At 48.9% G+C, this 14,452-nt stretch overlaps 1 protein-coding gene across 2 annotated transcripts in view; it reads right to left on the bottom strand.

The window, feature by feature from the left end:
- The window catches only part of CHRDL2 (chordin like 2), a 32,885-nt gene extending 29,879 nt beyond the window's left edge, over positions 1 to 3,006 (bottom strand). Inside the window, exon 1 of one of the 2 annotated variants that reach the window (XM_059710992.1) lies at positions 2,284 to 3,006. In XM_059710992.1, the coding sequence (XP_059566975.1) occupies positions 2,284 to 2,935 (652 nt within the window). In that variant the 5' untranslated portion in view covers positions 2,936 to 3,006. The remainder of the gene's footprint in view (positions 1 to 2,283) is intronic. The other variant, XM_059710993.1, reaches the window with a different exon arrangement.
- Between the last annotated feature and the right edge of the window lie 11,446 nt (positions 3,007 to 14,452).

The following is a 14,452-nucleotide window of genomic DNA, read 5'->3' as shown; positions in this document are numbered from 1 at the left end:
TTCAAAGGCTGTTCCACCTCTGACATCCCAGAATCTTAACACCTCACCTAACTCAATAAATCTGCTGTTATTTCCTGTGTGTCTGGAGCTAAGTTCCGGGCTGTAGCAGAGAATGAATACTTGTAGGTCCCAGCGAGAGGTACGGACCTGAAGGCCAGTGGAAGCACAGGGAAAGGAGAGCGGAGTGGATCAGGTGGCCAGGGAAGGTTTGCTGAAAGAGGTATGCCTACGCAAGGTGAAGGGCTGACAAGATATGGAAGGCAAGGAGGAGTGCTGCGGGTTGGACGTGAGCAATCCTGGAAAAGGATCTGATTCTAGGGCATCTTTCCAAGATACAATAAGGGCAACAATATCTGGAGAAAAACCCTGGGGGCTAAGGAGGCTGTGCCAAGTGGGAGAGGCAGGCAAGGAGGGCATCCTCTGCTAAATCCCTCTTAAGAAACAACAGGCAAGTGTTCGGAGGAAACCTCCAGGGCTCAGGAATGGGGAGGAGACATCCGCTGAGCACTAGGCATTGTCCTGCGCACTTGAACACAGGCACCTTCTCCCATCCCCTCAAGAGCCCTTTGGGCTCCAGGTGCGCATGTGTCTTGGGCAGGTGAAGAGACTGAGTCTCAGAGAAGTTGTGATGTAGGAAAAGCCACACCACCGCCAAGGGGCAGAGCCAGGACTCGAACCCAACACTGAGCTCTTTCCAGTTGTTACTGAGGACTGCTGGAAATCTCATGCCGCTGGCAGCCCAGGGGCCACCAGACACGCAGCCTGCCTTCAGGAGCAGAGACAAGAACGAAACAAAATCCAGCCCCACTGGCTCCAAAGAGTCACCTGCAACAGACAGGTGGAGGCGGGGAGCTGGGCTGTGGAGAGGAAGGGGCACGAGGCGGGGACCTGGGGTCTTCACCCCAGGCTCTGCCCTGCCTCACCTGGAGTGATCGCTGCCCCTCCTGGGCCTCTGCTTCTTTTCTGGGTACTTCAGGGCTTGAACTAAGTTCCTTCTTTCTTATTCAGAGAATCTTTGGTTTGGTTATAGATCGTCACAGCATTCTGAGAGATTGGCCGGGGGGGGGGGGGGGGGTCGGTCCACCCGCCTATTTGGGGACAGCGAGGAAACTGAGGTTCAGAGATCATATAAACTGGGTGAGGTTACGCTGTGTCTAAGTGGAAAAGCATGAACTGGGGGACTGATACACGTAAAGAAACTACCATATGCCAACAAGTTGCTTTACATGTTTTGTGGGGTGTTTTTTTCCTAATTAAATCCTCTCATCAGTTCTGGGTTTTTTTTAACTCCCATTTTATAGATTAAGAAACTGAGGTGCAGAGAGATGCCCTCCATGCCCGCCTCCCACCAGCTGGTATTCAACATATCTGGGATAATGAAGACTGGCTTCTCTCACCGTGCCTGCTGCCTCCCAGACTCTCACAAGTCCAAATCAGGGCTCCTCCCAGACCCCGTAGGGCAGGGAAAAGCACAGGATTTGGAATCGTAGAGTTCTGGCTTCGGGTGGCTTACTAGCTCCGTAAACTTGAGCAAGTTTCTTTTCCCAGCCTTAGTTTTCTCATCTGTAAAATGCAAATGATACCCACCTCCCGTGAGTGTTGTGAGGATCAGAAGAGAGAACGGGAGGGGAAGGTTATCCTAGTTAGCTCTTCTTTCTCTCCACCAGCTCTCTATTTTATTTTTTAAAATATATTTGTATTGATTTCAGAGAGGAAGGAAGAGGGAGAGAGGTAGAAACATCAATGATGAGAGAGAATCATTGAGTGGCTGCCTCCTGCACGCCCCCTACTGGGGTTCGAGTCTGCAATCCCGGAATCTAACCTGGGACCCTTCAGTCCGCAGGCTGATGCTCTGAGTCTACCCACTGAGCCAAACCGGCTAGAGCCCACCAGCTCTCTTTAAAATGCAGTAGCCGTTTCCTCTTCATCACACCCTGGCAGCCAAACACAAGGGACTCTGCTAGGAATACGTGTCCCCCACCTCCATCCTCAGAACACAACGGCCAGCCCTCTCTCAGGCTGCCCGCAGCCTTCCATCCTCAGATCCAGGACAGCAGCCCCCTTGGCTCTGAATCTTGCCACGTTCCCCCCCCCCCGACCCCCCCCCCCCCTTCCCCGTCACCGGCCCATACCTGCCCGCTGAGGAGCGCCACCCTTCAGGCACAGGTGCTGCCTGGGTGCCAGGCAGAACACGTTGGGGTCCCTAGTCCTGGCGCTTTCCCCGCACATCCCGGGGGCTCGCATCCCTCCTCTGCCCACCCAGGGCCCCCACCCGCTACTTACGAGCTCGAGCGTGGGAGTCCAGGGGGAACCAGAGCAGCGCGAGTCCCAACAAGGAAGAGAGGACCCTTCCCGCGGGAATCATCCTTCCTTCCCCCCGGGCCAGGCCGCCAGGTGCCGAGCCGGGACGGGCGTGGGAGGTGGGGGATGAGCGGGACACTGAGGCAGCGGGGCGCAAAGCGGTCCACAGACCCAGGGCGGGCTGCTGCTCCGGTGGGGAGGCAGAGAAGGGTGGAGGCGCCGGTGAGGACCGCAAGGGATGCCTAAGGTGGGAAGAGGAGGAAGGCGAAGAGAGAACACGAGGAAAGGAGGGAGAAGGCGGGGAGACGGGCAAGGTATGCCAAAGGGGAAGCGCAGTCCCAGCAAAGGGGAAGGTGAGAGGGAGAGGCTGCGAAGAAAGGCGGCAGCGGACAGGGGTCTGCCGAGCGCGCAGCGTTGGGCGAGGCGCGCGGGACCGGGGGGCTGTGCTGGGCGCGCGGGTTAGAAGCGGCCCCGGCTCCGGCTCCGGCTCCGTGGGCTCGAGGTCGGGCCGCGGGGTCCTGGGTCCCGGCGGGGCGGCGGTCCCGGCGGCGGAGACGGCGCGGCGGCCGCGGGGGGAGGTTGCGCGGGGCCGGCTGTGCACGCCAAGGGCGCCAGGCGCCGCGCTCGGGCGCATTTGTACTTTGCCGCGGGAAGCAGGCAGCCCGGCCTGGCGCTGGCCTAGCGCTGGCGCCTCCTCTGGGCACCGCGGGCTCGGTGGATTGGCCACCCGAGGAACAGGCCCACTTTTCCCCCTCCTCTCCCGTGCAGGTCTCCCGGACGGACGCGCCAGGCACGGCGCCGAGAGGAGGCGAGGGGGCTGGGGAGGGGGAAGGGGCCACCGGGGCCAGGGGTTTTAACCCCTGACTTCCCGCGGCGCCCAGAGTGCAGGAGGGCGGAACGCACTCGGGCTTCTGGTGTAACTTTCGGGTGAGAGGGGAAGCCGGCTGCTGCGGAGCCTAGAGGCGCTCAGGTGGGCGAGCTGGGCGGTGCGTGCACGGAGCTCGGGCTCTGCGTGCAATCAGTACACTTGTTCTTAATTATGTTTGCAGTATTGTCCGCTCCACCGCAGAGCCTGTTTTCCCATCTCTCAACTGGGAATCTTAATATCGTTAATATTATCTTCCCACAATTGTTTTGCTCCCACTTACCAATGCCAACTACCCTACTTTCCCAACGAAATGAACGTCATAGCACTGACGTCTGAAAAAGTAAAGGTCCTGGTTCCAGGCGCCTAGAATACCCTACCAGCTTCCCCCTCCCTACACAAGCCCTGGCCAGGCTGAAACCAGCACAGCTGGGTCCTTGCCACCCCCTCTGGCAGTCTTCCTCCCTGTCCCTCTTCCATTCCCAAAGCAGGACGGTCTCCCATAGCCTCTGCAGGGAAGGCCTGCACCTCCCCGAGAGCGTTGGCCATGCTCAGTCCCCTTCAGTAAGGGCTGGTGGTCTAAAGTGCGGCCTTGCACCCCCCCAGCCCGTGCCTGGTGCTGTATACCTTGTGTTGAATGAGTACTTGAATTAGTAGGATCCTAGGAAGAGACCAACCAGCTCTGTCCAGACAAGGAACACTCAGGCTCTGAAATCTAAAGGGCAGGATCCTTACCTGGGCTCTCTCCCGAGCTTGCTGGGACATTTGGGGTAAGTACATCCGTTCCTGCTTTGGACATCAACTTCCTGCCCAGCTCCTCTTGCAGAGCTGCTGGAAACTGCAGGCGAACACGGAGAGGAGCAAGAAGGGATATGGGATGTTGAACCACAACCCACTCGGGCAGGGAATCACATTTCCAGGTTGAAACACTTCTGACTGGTTGTCGGTAAAGATATCTTCCTGGTTCGAGGCCTGGCTCCCCCCTCAGAACAGCGAGGAGGATGCCAGTCTGGCCCCTCCAGAACAGGGGGCACTGGGAGCAACCAGTGACCCCAGAAACAGAGCTTCCTCAGGGCTCTCAGGACCAGGGGCAACATGCTCTGTCTCCCCAGTGCCCTTCAGGCTTCACTTATCCTGTTCCAATCTGGCCAGTCTCTTCCTCTCCGTTGAGTACACGGTGTATGCCATCAAGCTTCCTTTTTTGTCTTGGCTTTCAGGGAGTTCAAGAGTTAAATTTAGCCCTGACCCGGGATGCTCCCTGGGGAGGGCAACAGCCTGCACAAGGAAGGGTCACAGCTGGATTCCAGGTAAAGGGCATGTACCTGCTTTCCAGGTTCCATCCAGCATATGGGAGGCAACCAACAGATGTGTCTCTCTCACATCAATGTTAACCTCTCTCTCTCCCTCCCTTTTTGTCCTCCCTCCCTCCCATCCACTCTCTCTAAAAATCAACAGAAACAATGTTCTCAGGTGAGGATTAACAACAAAAGAGTTAAATTTAGTGCTTAATTGCAGAAATAATGTCACCCCAAGGATCTGGGACACATCTTTTCCTTTCTCCAGGTTGTTTAAAATCGGCTGTTGCCGAAACCGGTTTGGCTCAGTGGATAGAGCGTCGGCCTGGCCTGCGGACTGAAAGGTCCCAGGTTCGATTCCGGTCAAGGGCATGTACCTGGGTTGAGGGCACATCCCCAGTAGGAGATGTGCAGGAGGCAGCTGATCGATGTTTCTCTCTCATCGATGTTTCTAGCTCTCTATCTCTTTCCCTTCCTCTCTGTAAAAAATCAATAAAATATATTTAAAAAATAAATAAATAAATAAAATAAAATCGGCTGTTGTCGTATATTCACTTCTTAGATGTAAGAGGTGGATTCAGATTGGCCTCCCCTACATCCTTCTCATTCTACTGCAGGAAAGGTCTCTACCATGAGACCAAAAAGGTCTCAACCCTCCTCTCCATCCTTACTATCCTAGAGTTCAGGCCATCATCATCCCTTACTGGACTTTCCCAACAGCCTTTTAACAAGTCTTCTGCCCCCTAGTCTCGGCCCCTCCAATCTATTTTTCTCGCACCTGCCGTAAAAATTGTTGATCATTTCCACAGACAAATCTGATCACATCACTTTTCCATCATTGGAAATAAAAAGTAAATAATATTAAATGCAATGTGGTATCCTGATTAGATTCTGGGACAGTGAAAGGACATCAGTGGAAAAACTGGTGAGTGAAGTCTGTATTTTAGTTAATAGTAATGTTCCAATGCAGGTTTTTCAGGCTTGACACATGTGCCATGGCTATGCAAGATGTAAACTCTGGGGGAAGCAGGTGAAAGATATACAGGGTGGAACAAAAGTAGGTTTTCAGTTGTTCGTATGGAATATAATACAGTAATTAACAAATAACGCAAGAATAAACTGTTTTGCGTACTCACAACCGTAAACCTACTTTTACCCCTCCCTGTATGGTTCTTGGATAAGAACTCCGTACTATCTTTGCAACTTTCTGTCAATCTAAAACTCTTCCAAAAATAAAAATGTTAAGTGAATAAATAACAGAAAAAAACATCATTGGCCTCCTAGGACTTCCTGGCCATCCATGTGGCTCAGCTGGTTGGAGCATCTTCCCATGCACCAGAAGGTTTTGGGTTTGATTCCAGGTCAGGGCACATACCCAGATTGCCCTGGTCAGGGCAAGTGTGGGAGGCAACCGATTGATTGATGTGTTCTCTCTCTCTCTCTCTCTCTCTCTCTCTCTCTCTCTCTCTCTCTCTCTCGTCAATAAAAGCATGTAAAAAAAAGCTAACAAACAAATCATTAGCCTTGGGTTAAAAACCAGGCACATTTTGGCTCCTCTTTACCATCACCACCCACCCTACACTTCACCTCCCTAAACGGCATTTCATTTTCACGCCTCCATAGCTTTCTATGTTTTCCTTCTGCCTGACTTTCTCCTCCTTCATTAAGTGAATCCCTTTTTACTTTTCAAAGTCAATTCTCTTCATCCTCCTCCACCCTCCTCCTATTCCAGTCTGGTAAAGGGAGCCTAGACTTTGGGTGGTGAGCACACAATAGGGTATACTGATGTTGTGTTATACAATTGTACAACTGAAACATATAATGCTGTTAATCAATGTTATCCCAATAAATTTAATAATTTTAAAAAGTCAGCTCTGAGTCACTTCCTCTCTGAGGCCTTCTCTGAATCCCCTTAGCAAAGTGAATTTTTGGTAGCACTTTGTATTGTAGCTATTGGAGTGTAAATATTTATTTGCATTTCTACCCTGCACTGTGAGGGCAGGGGTCTTTTTTCATTTCTATCTATATTTCCAGCAATTAGCAAAGTCCCTGATACACAAAGATACTGAATAAATAATTGCTTCATGAATGAGTGTAGATAGACCTCAGTGATTTGAAAGTTATTATTCTATCATGGGAGGGCTTCCAGCACCCCTGTTGCCTTCAGTTTTAATTAATGATTGACATAAACAAGCACTTTAGTGTGCCTTCTGTAGAACTGCTGTTGAAGATGGTTGTCCACATATCATCTCATAGCCTTTAAGCAGTGAGATTTGAGAAATTCTTCCCCCCAAATCATATCTATGCATAGCAACTTGTTGCACCAGGTTTGTCTGGGACCTGCTCGCTTTCCTCCTGGGGAACTCACTCGTTGCCTTCCAAGGCAGCCCATTGCACTGTTGGACAGCTCTGTTAGAATGGTAACTGAAATCCGATTCTCTTGGACCCCCTGCGTTTGCTCCTAGCTCTGTCCCCAGGGCTGCACAGAGCAGGCCAACTCCTCTGTCTTTTGAGAGTTCTACAGAGATTTGAGGCAGAGAACCCCGCTTCCGTACTCTCATCCTTTCCAGTTCTAGCCCTTGGACCCTTCATGCCACATTAAATTCTCTTCCTTGAAATGTGCTGAGCTCTTTTGCCTGCGCTCGCCGAAAGTGAGTTCCTTGAGAACAGAGACTACTATTTATCTAGTATCTTCCCTAGTCTTCAGCACACAGCTTTGCACACAGTAGCTATTAACTAAAGGTTTGTTGAAAAAATGTCCTTGTTCCTTCAAATAGTCCTCTTGTGACATGTTATTTGTGGGTAATAGGCTTGATTATGTAAAATTTACATGGCAATAGGCTATAGAGATCAGTGTCGAGGAAAAGATTTCTTAACCCAGCCCTCTTAATTCTGAAAGGTTCTAACAGCAGATGCACCGCCCGGCCAGTGTGGCTCAGTGGTTGAGCATCGACCTATGAACCAGGAGGTCACGGTTAGATTCCTGGTCAGGGCATATGCTCGGGTTGTGTGCGCTTGGTCCCCAGTGTGGGGCATGTGGGAGGCAGCTGATTAATAACTCTGTCATCACTGAAGTTTCTATCTCTCCCTCTCCCTTCCTCTCTAAAATCAATTTTAAAATATTTAAAAATATAAAAATAAAAGCAGATGTGCCACAAAAGAGTTAATCTAATACTACATAATAGAGACTCTCCATCAGTGGTATGTTTATCAACCAGCTTTCTAAGGGGAAAAAAGCCCTTGTTTTATAGCAGTTGCCAATTTCCATGGTATAAATACTCCCACCATGGCCAATTTCAAGCTACCAATGTGACATCATTGAATGTGAAGTTGAGAAGAGATGTACAGTAGGACACCGTTATGTAGTATTTTCATCATACAGGTACAACAGATATAAACAATTTCAAGAACATTGATATTAAAATGTAGTTAAATAATTAGGAGGTGATGAGTTTGACTGTTTTGACTTATGTTTATATAATTTAATGTTTAGTAATGATCGTGTTTAACAACCAGCTTGAAAAATTCCTGAAAATTTAACATTCAACTGTCCTGAGCCTTTACAAGCCAGTTTTGGCTACTTTTTTTAAAGATAAAATTGAGGCCTAATTAACATAACATTATATTAGTTCACATGTAATATATATATATATATATACTAGAGGCCTGGTGCACAAAAATTTGTGCACTTGGGGGGGAAGGGAGGGGTCCCTCAGCCTGGCCTGTGCCCTCTCGCAGTCTGGGACCCCTCAGGAGAAAACGCCCTGCTGGTTTAGGCCTGCTCCCGGGTGGCAGAGGGCAGGCCCAATCCCTAGGTGCAGCCCCTGGTCGGGCTCAGAGCAGGGCCGATTGGGGAGTTGGGGCGCCGCCCCCTGTCATGCACAGAGCAGGGTGGATTGGGTGGTTGCGATGCCACCCTCAGTCACGCTCAGGGTAGGGCCGATTGGGGGGTTGGGGCACCGCCCCCGGTCACACTCAAGGCAGGGTCGATGGGGAGGTTGCGGCGCCATACCCTGTCATGCACAGAGCAGGGCCTTGCAGCTCCGCTGATCCCGGTGCTGGGAGGCATATTACCCTTTTACTATATAGGATAGAGGCCTGGTGCATGGGTGGGGCTGGCTGGTTTGCCCTGAAGGGTGTCCTGGATCAGGGTGGGGGTCCCCACTGGGGTGCATGGCCAGTCTGGGTGAGGGGCTGAGGGCTGTTTTCAGGCTGGCGGGTGACTGAAGCTCCCAACCGCTCCTTTTTTGCTTTTTTTTTTTATTCTGGGCCAGCTTTAGCTCTGAGGCTCCAGCTCTGAGATCCCGGCTCGCTGAAAGTAGGTTTCTGGGGTTTTGTTTAGCTTCTATATTTGTTACAATGTTTCAAACTGTAGGCTCAGAGGCCGGCAAGGCAGGCGGGGAATGTTGGTTTCCTCCGTCACTGAAGCAAGCAAGCCTCATGTTAGTTTCAAGCTGCCTGGCTCTCGGCCGCCATCTTGGCTAGCAGTTAATTTGCATATCTCACTGATTAGCCAATGGGAAGGGTAGTGGTCGTATGCCAATTACCATGTTTCTCTTTTATTAGATAGGATATATATATATATATATATATATATATAGAGAGAGAGAGAGAGAGAGAGAGAGAGAGAGAAATGATCAGCACAATAAGTCTAACATTTGTTACCATAGTTACAGAATTTTTGTGTATGTGATAACTTTATATTTTATTTTTTAATCCTTGACTGAGGATATGATTTTTATATTGATTTTAGAGAGAGGAAGGAGGAACGAGATAGAGATAGAAATGTGAGAGAGAGAAATATTGATCGGTTGCCTCTGTAGGCGCCCCAACCAGGGATCTAACCTGCAACCTGGGTATGTGTCCTGACCAGGAATTGAGCTCGCCACCTTTTGGTGTGTAAGATGAGGCTCCAACCAACTGAGCCACTGTGGTCAGGGCTCTTGTGATAACTTTTAAGATCTAATCTCTTAGCAACTTTCAAATATGCAATACACTATTATTAACTATAGGTGTCATATACTGCCTTTACTTGATGATGTCCTGAAAGGGAAGACTCTTAGAGCTGGCTCCAATTTAGATACATTAGGAGGAAAGTTTTATTTAAAGGAGCTGTCAGAGTTACTTTATTTGTAAAGTGAACAATCTCCATTCTATTCCCAACCTTCAGCCAGGTCAGAGTTACTAAGCCCTGTAACAAATATCTATCGATATAAAACCCTAAGCAACCGGTCAACCATAGACCGGTCAACCATTTGGCTGGTTGCTATGATGAGCACTGACCACCAGGGAAAAGATGCTCAATGCAGGAGCTGCCCCCTGGTGGTCAGTGTGCTCCCATAGCAGGAGCACGCTCAGCTGACCAACAGGTGCCAGACTCTGGGCTCAGGGCTGGTGAGCGCAGCTGCACCAAGTGATCCTCTCCCTCCTCCTAGTGTCTGGTGGCAGCAGGCGCAATGGGGCCAGGATGAGCAGGAGCAACAAGGCACCCAGCCAGTGCTTGGCTCCTTCCCGGCTGCCTTAGCTTCCCACACTACTACATCCCCCGAGGGATCCGCATTGCGAGAGGGCACAAGCCAAGTAGAGGGATCCCACCAGTGCAGAATGCACTGGGCCTCTAGTTTACTTAAAACTACTATTATTTTAGAACATCTTCCTTGGGATCTCCAGATATTGTGCATATAGTTGGCCTAAATAAATGTCTGTAGAATGGTGAATGAACCTCAACACCCCCAAGTAATGCCTGGTAAATCGTGGGTACTCAATACCTGTATGAATAACTTAATGGATTTTCTTAAAGCAAGGTTCACTGTAAGAAGATCCTGTATTGACTTGTATGGGTTCTTATGTGACTATGTGAATATTCCCAAGTCTTTTTTCTCTCTCAGTGGGCCCTCTTGCCAGGACAAACTGCACACAGAATTCTGATGGAGGAGGTGTCGGGACCCAGGAGGAAGGAACACATAGCCCTCAGCTCCACAGAGCCCCGGTGAGGGAAGCTGCGTGGGCATGAAGTGTCCTCAGTGGAAGACACGGAGTGAGATCATCCCTCACCCAGGCCCTACGCTCTGCCACCAACCGGAGGGCTCCTCTCCTGCAGGTGTCACCACGAACCAAGCACCGAGAATAGAACGTGTGCTCCTGCCTCCTCCACGCTCAGGGGGACTTCGAAAGCAGTTTGTCCTCAGAGACGTCTTCCCACCGGTCTGTGAAGATGGAGACAGAGAGCCAGAGGACAGTGCCAAATGACGTGGGTCCCACAGCCGTCCACCCAAAGGCGGGAAAGAGAAGCCGCCAGAGTCCGCTTTAAAAATGCAATCAGGTCATGTCACTCCCTTACTTAAAACTCCTCCATTGCACTTGGAATAAAATCCAACCCTTCCTACCACATTTTGTAAAGCCGTCCGTGACCTGACCTCTGCCTACCCTCGGACTTTGGCCGTTCTCCTGGTGCCTGCGCTGCTCTAGCACGCCAGCCTGCTTTCTGGTACACCACGCTGTGTGGCTCCTTTGCAAGGGTCTCTGCTCCTGAGGTTTCTCCTGCTTGCAACGTTCTTCCCTCAGCCTTTCCCCTGACTGACACTCCATTCAGCTCAAATGCCACGTCCTTGGTGAGGTTTCGCTGGCCCAACCCATCTCATAGTGTCCCCATCATTTTCTACCATACTGCCTTGTGCTTTTTAAAAAGGATTTTTAAAAATTCATTGATTTTTTTTTTTAGAGGGACAGGGAGAGAGAGCAGGGATAGAATTGGAAAACTTGGCATATGGGGATGACACTCTAATCACCTGAGCTACCCAGCCAGGACGTGTTGCCTTGTTTGATTCCCTTTGTGTCACTTATCATGATTAGAAGTGTATTTCTTCACTTGTATATTCCCTGCCTTTCCCTTGAGCATGAAAGCTCCATGACAGCTTGGGCCTTAATTCTTGATCACTGCTATACTGCTAGTTCCTAGAATAGTGCCTAGCACATAGTAGAGGCTTACTATTTTTAACATAAATGAAAAGAAACAGAGGATAGAATATTTACCCGGATTATCTGATTTATGTGAGGAATAAACCTTAAACTCAAGACTCCAAATCCTTGGAAATCAATCACAGTAGTATTTTTATAGTTATTATTACTACCTTCATTTTTATTCATCTCACAACCGTCATTACCAACAACAGTGCTACACGGCACATGGGGGTACTTACTATTGAGTGAACGAATGGACATCAACTTTATCGCTGACCTCAAACTTCCTTATTCACTACTCCCTTCCCAATCCAACTTCTTGCCCATACGAGGCACTAGTGACACAAAAGCAATCATTTTCACCTCATACACCATGTTCTCGTGTCTCTGTGTTTTGACTTATTCTGCTATTCCTTCTATTTGGAATTCCCATGCCTTCTCTGCTGAGTTCTCATTCTTCCTTTAGGACCCAGTTTTGTATCCAGATAGACAGACACTTCCTCTTCTGTGCTTCCATACTGCTTTGCCTGCGCCACTGTAAAAAAAAAACCACCTCATCTCCTGAATTATAGCTGCTCGTTGACCTATCTGTTTACTCCCCTAGATAGTAATCTCCCCGAGGGCAGGGACAGTACATTTCCATCTATGTGTTCTCAGGAACTGTCTCCGGGCTATCCACTTAGCAGTTTCACAATATTTGTTGAAATCCTCCATCTGGTATTAGAGCCAGCCATGTGCTAGGTGCCGGAGAAGATGTACGAGTCAAAGCATGATCCCTGGTCCAGAGGACTTACAATCTAATTGTAGCGAGAAGTCTATTACATAGGGAAGTACCGTTAAAAACCAGTGTATTCTAAAATTAAATATGAGACAGCAGTAGCTAGGTGTGCTGGAACATGTAGAGGACTGGGGAAGGCTGAAGACTTGGTTTCTAGTTCCTACTACGCAACTTTGACAAATTATTTCCCTCCTGTAGCCCTCGTTTTTGTGTTTTTCTCTGTAAATGACGAGGTTTGATTAGAAGCCTTTGGAAAATTTCTAAAGCCGGTTCCAGCTCTGACATTCTGAGTCTGGCTCCATGGAAACTGTGTAGAAGAGACCGTCGGGAGAGCTCAGTAGTGTTAGCCTGCCCCCTGGTGGTCGCTCAGAGACATCACAGTCCTGGGAGCGGCCCATAGGCTTTTGTCAGGAATGGATATGGCCGAGCCTGGAGCCCAGGAAACAAAAGGAACTGTGGGACAATGACCGCCTTGGAAGAGACCCAATCAGGTTTCTCACTGGCCACTTGGTATAGAACCCTGTCTTCCTGCAGGACGAAGGGACTTGGGAGGCCATGCTCTCTGTTCTCAGTCTCCAGCAGAATCCACCTTGTATCTATTTCCAAACTAGAGGAAGTCAATCGTTGGGAGGCTGTTTTGTGACACCCCACCCTCCCCCACCCCAACTTGTTCTTCTGATTCCATCACAGTGCTCTCATCTGAGGCCAATTCTTCATTCTGGTCAATGTAAATATCTATTTAATTAAGACAAAGTGGGGGTTTTCTCCCTCCCCCTTTTTCCTGGAGTAGGGTCATGAGCCCTTTCTTCTGGGGCACTTGGTCAGCAAACTCATTAGTCAACAGAGCCAAATATCAACAGGACAACGATTGAAATTTCTTTTCAGAGCCAAATTTTTTAAACTTAAACTACATAGGTAGGTACATTGTTATTAACTTAATTAGGGTACTGCTAAGGCTTAGGAAGAGCCACACTCAAGGGGCCAAAGAGCCACGTGTGGCTCGCGAGCCGCAGTTTGCCGACCACGGGCAAAGTGAAGGTAAGAGGAGTTCTTTGATGAGATGGTAAAAAGGGGTAGACTCCACTAGAATGAGGCATGTTCTGTACATTGTAACAGGTGGTCAGACTAGCAGAGACAGGTTTGTTTTTTGGCTGTTTCTCTGAAGTGGGCTTAGGGACGACCATTTGCCCATATATTTCCTCAATCGCTGTATGTTGAACTTCAAGGACTTTTTTTTTTTCTTTTGTAAGTATGCTCTTTGAGAACTTAACGACTTCTTAAAGTTACCTCTATTCCTTAAAAAAAAAAAAAAAAGAATCACTAAGTCAAAGAAGAAATTGGTTGCTTGAAACACTAGGCCAGAGCCTTGAGGAGGAAGGATAGAGCCTCTGAGGGTAGGGAAGAGAGGAGGGATAACCAAGGGGGTGGGAGGGAGGTGCAGAGAGACAGATTCTAGACCAGGGGTGGGCAAACTTTTTGACTCGAGGGCCACAATGGGTTCTTAAACTGGACTCAGAAGAAGGAGCTGCGGCCGTGTTTCCCGACGTTGCCATGTTAACACTGCTGCTGGTGAAGGAGCGGAGGGGAGAGCAAGAGAACCCTCCGCTCTTTGGGCTCCGCGGGCCGGATGGAACAGCCGAACGGGCCGGATCCGGCCCGCGGGCCGTAGTTTGCCCACGGCTGTTCTAGGTGGATATATCGTTATCTAGAGGGGAAATTTAAAGAAATTAAAGAACTATTTTTCTCCACTAATGTGCTTGTTACACAGAATTTTTTCTTTTTGGCAATGCGCTGTACTTTGAACCTTGCTAGACATTAAAGGCATAACTAAGGAGTTAACGTTCATTCATTCCACAGCAACTGGAATGTGCCAAATACTGTACTTCAAGCTGGGCTCAGCTTCTATACCTTGCCTGCTATGTTCACTGCTAGTTCTCAGCACCTGCCTTATTCTGCAACATGGTAGGTGCTCGATAAATAGTTGTTAAGTAAGTGACTCTTAGCTGCACTATGCTTTTTCCAATGATATCTCAACTCCGTGGGGTGGGATGACGTCTGCTTAGATTATTTTTATTCCTCACTAATAATTATAAGATTGAGAGTTATTCTTATAAAATTCAAATTCATATGTAACACTCCCCTGGTCCAAATATGAACCCTTTTAATGTCCCTCAATATCCTGAGTTTATTTCTCTATAAAATGGAAATAATTTATCAACCTTACGGGGTTATTTTTGGTTTAAATTAGATGTA

The sequence above is a fragment of the Myotis daubentonii genome, chromosome 9 (assembly GCF_963259705.1).
Source record: "Myotis daubentonii chromosome 9, mMyoDau2.1, whole genome shotgun sequence".
Classification (NCBI taxonomy): domain Eukaryota; kingdom Metazoa; phylum Chordata; class Mammalia; order Chiroptera; family Vespertilionidae; genus Myotis; species Myotis daubentonii.
This window is presented reverse-complemented; position numbering and strand designations above follow the sequence as displayed.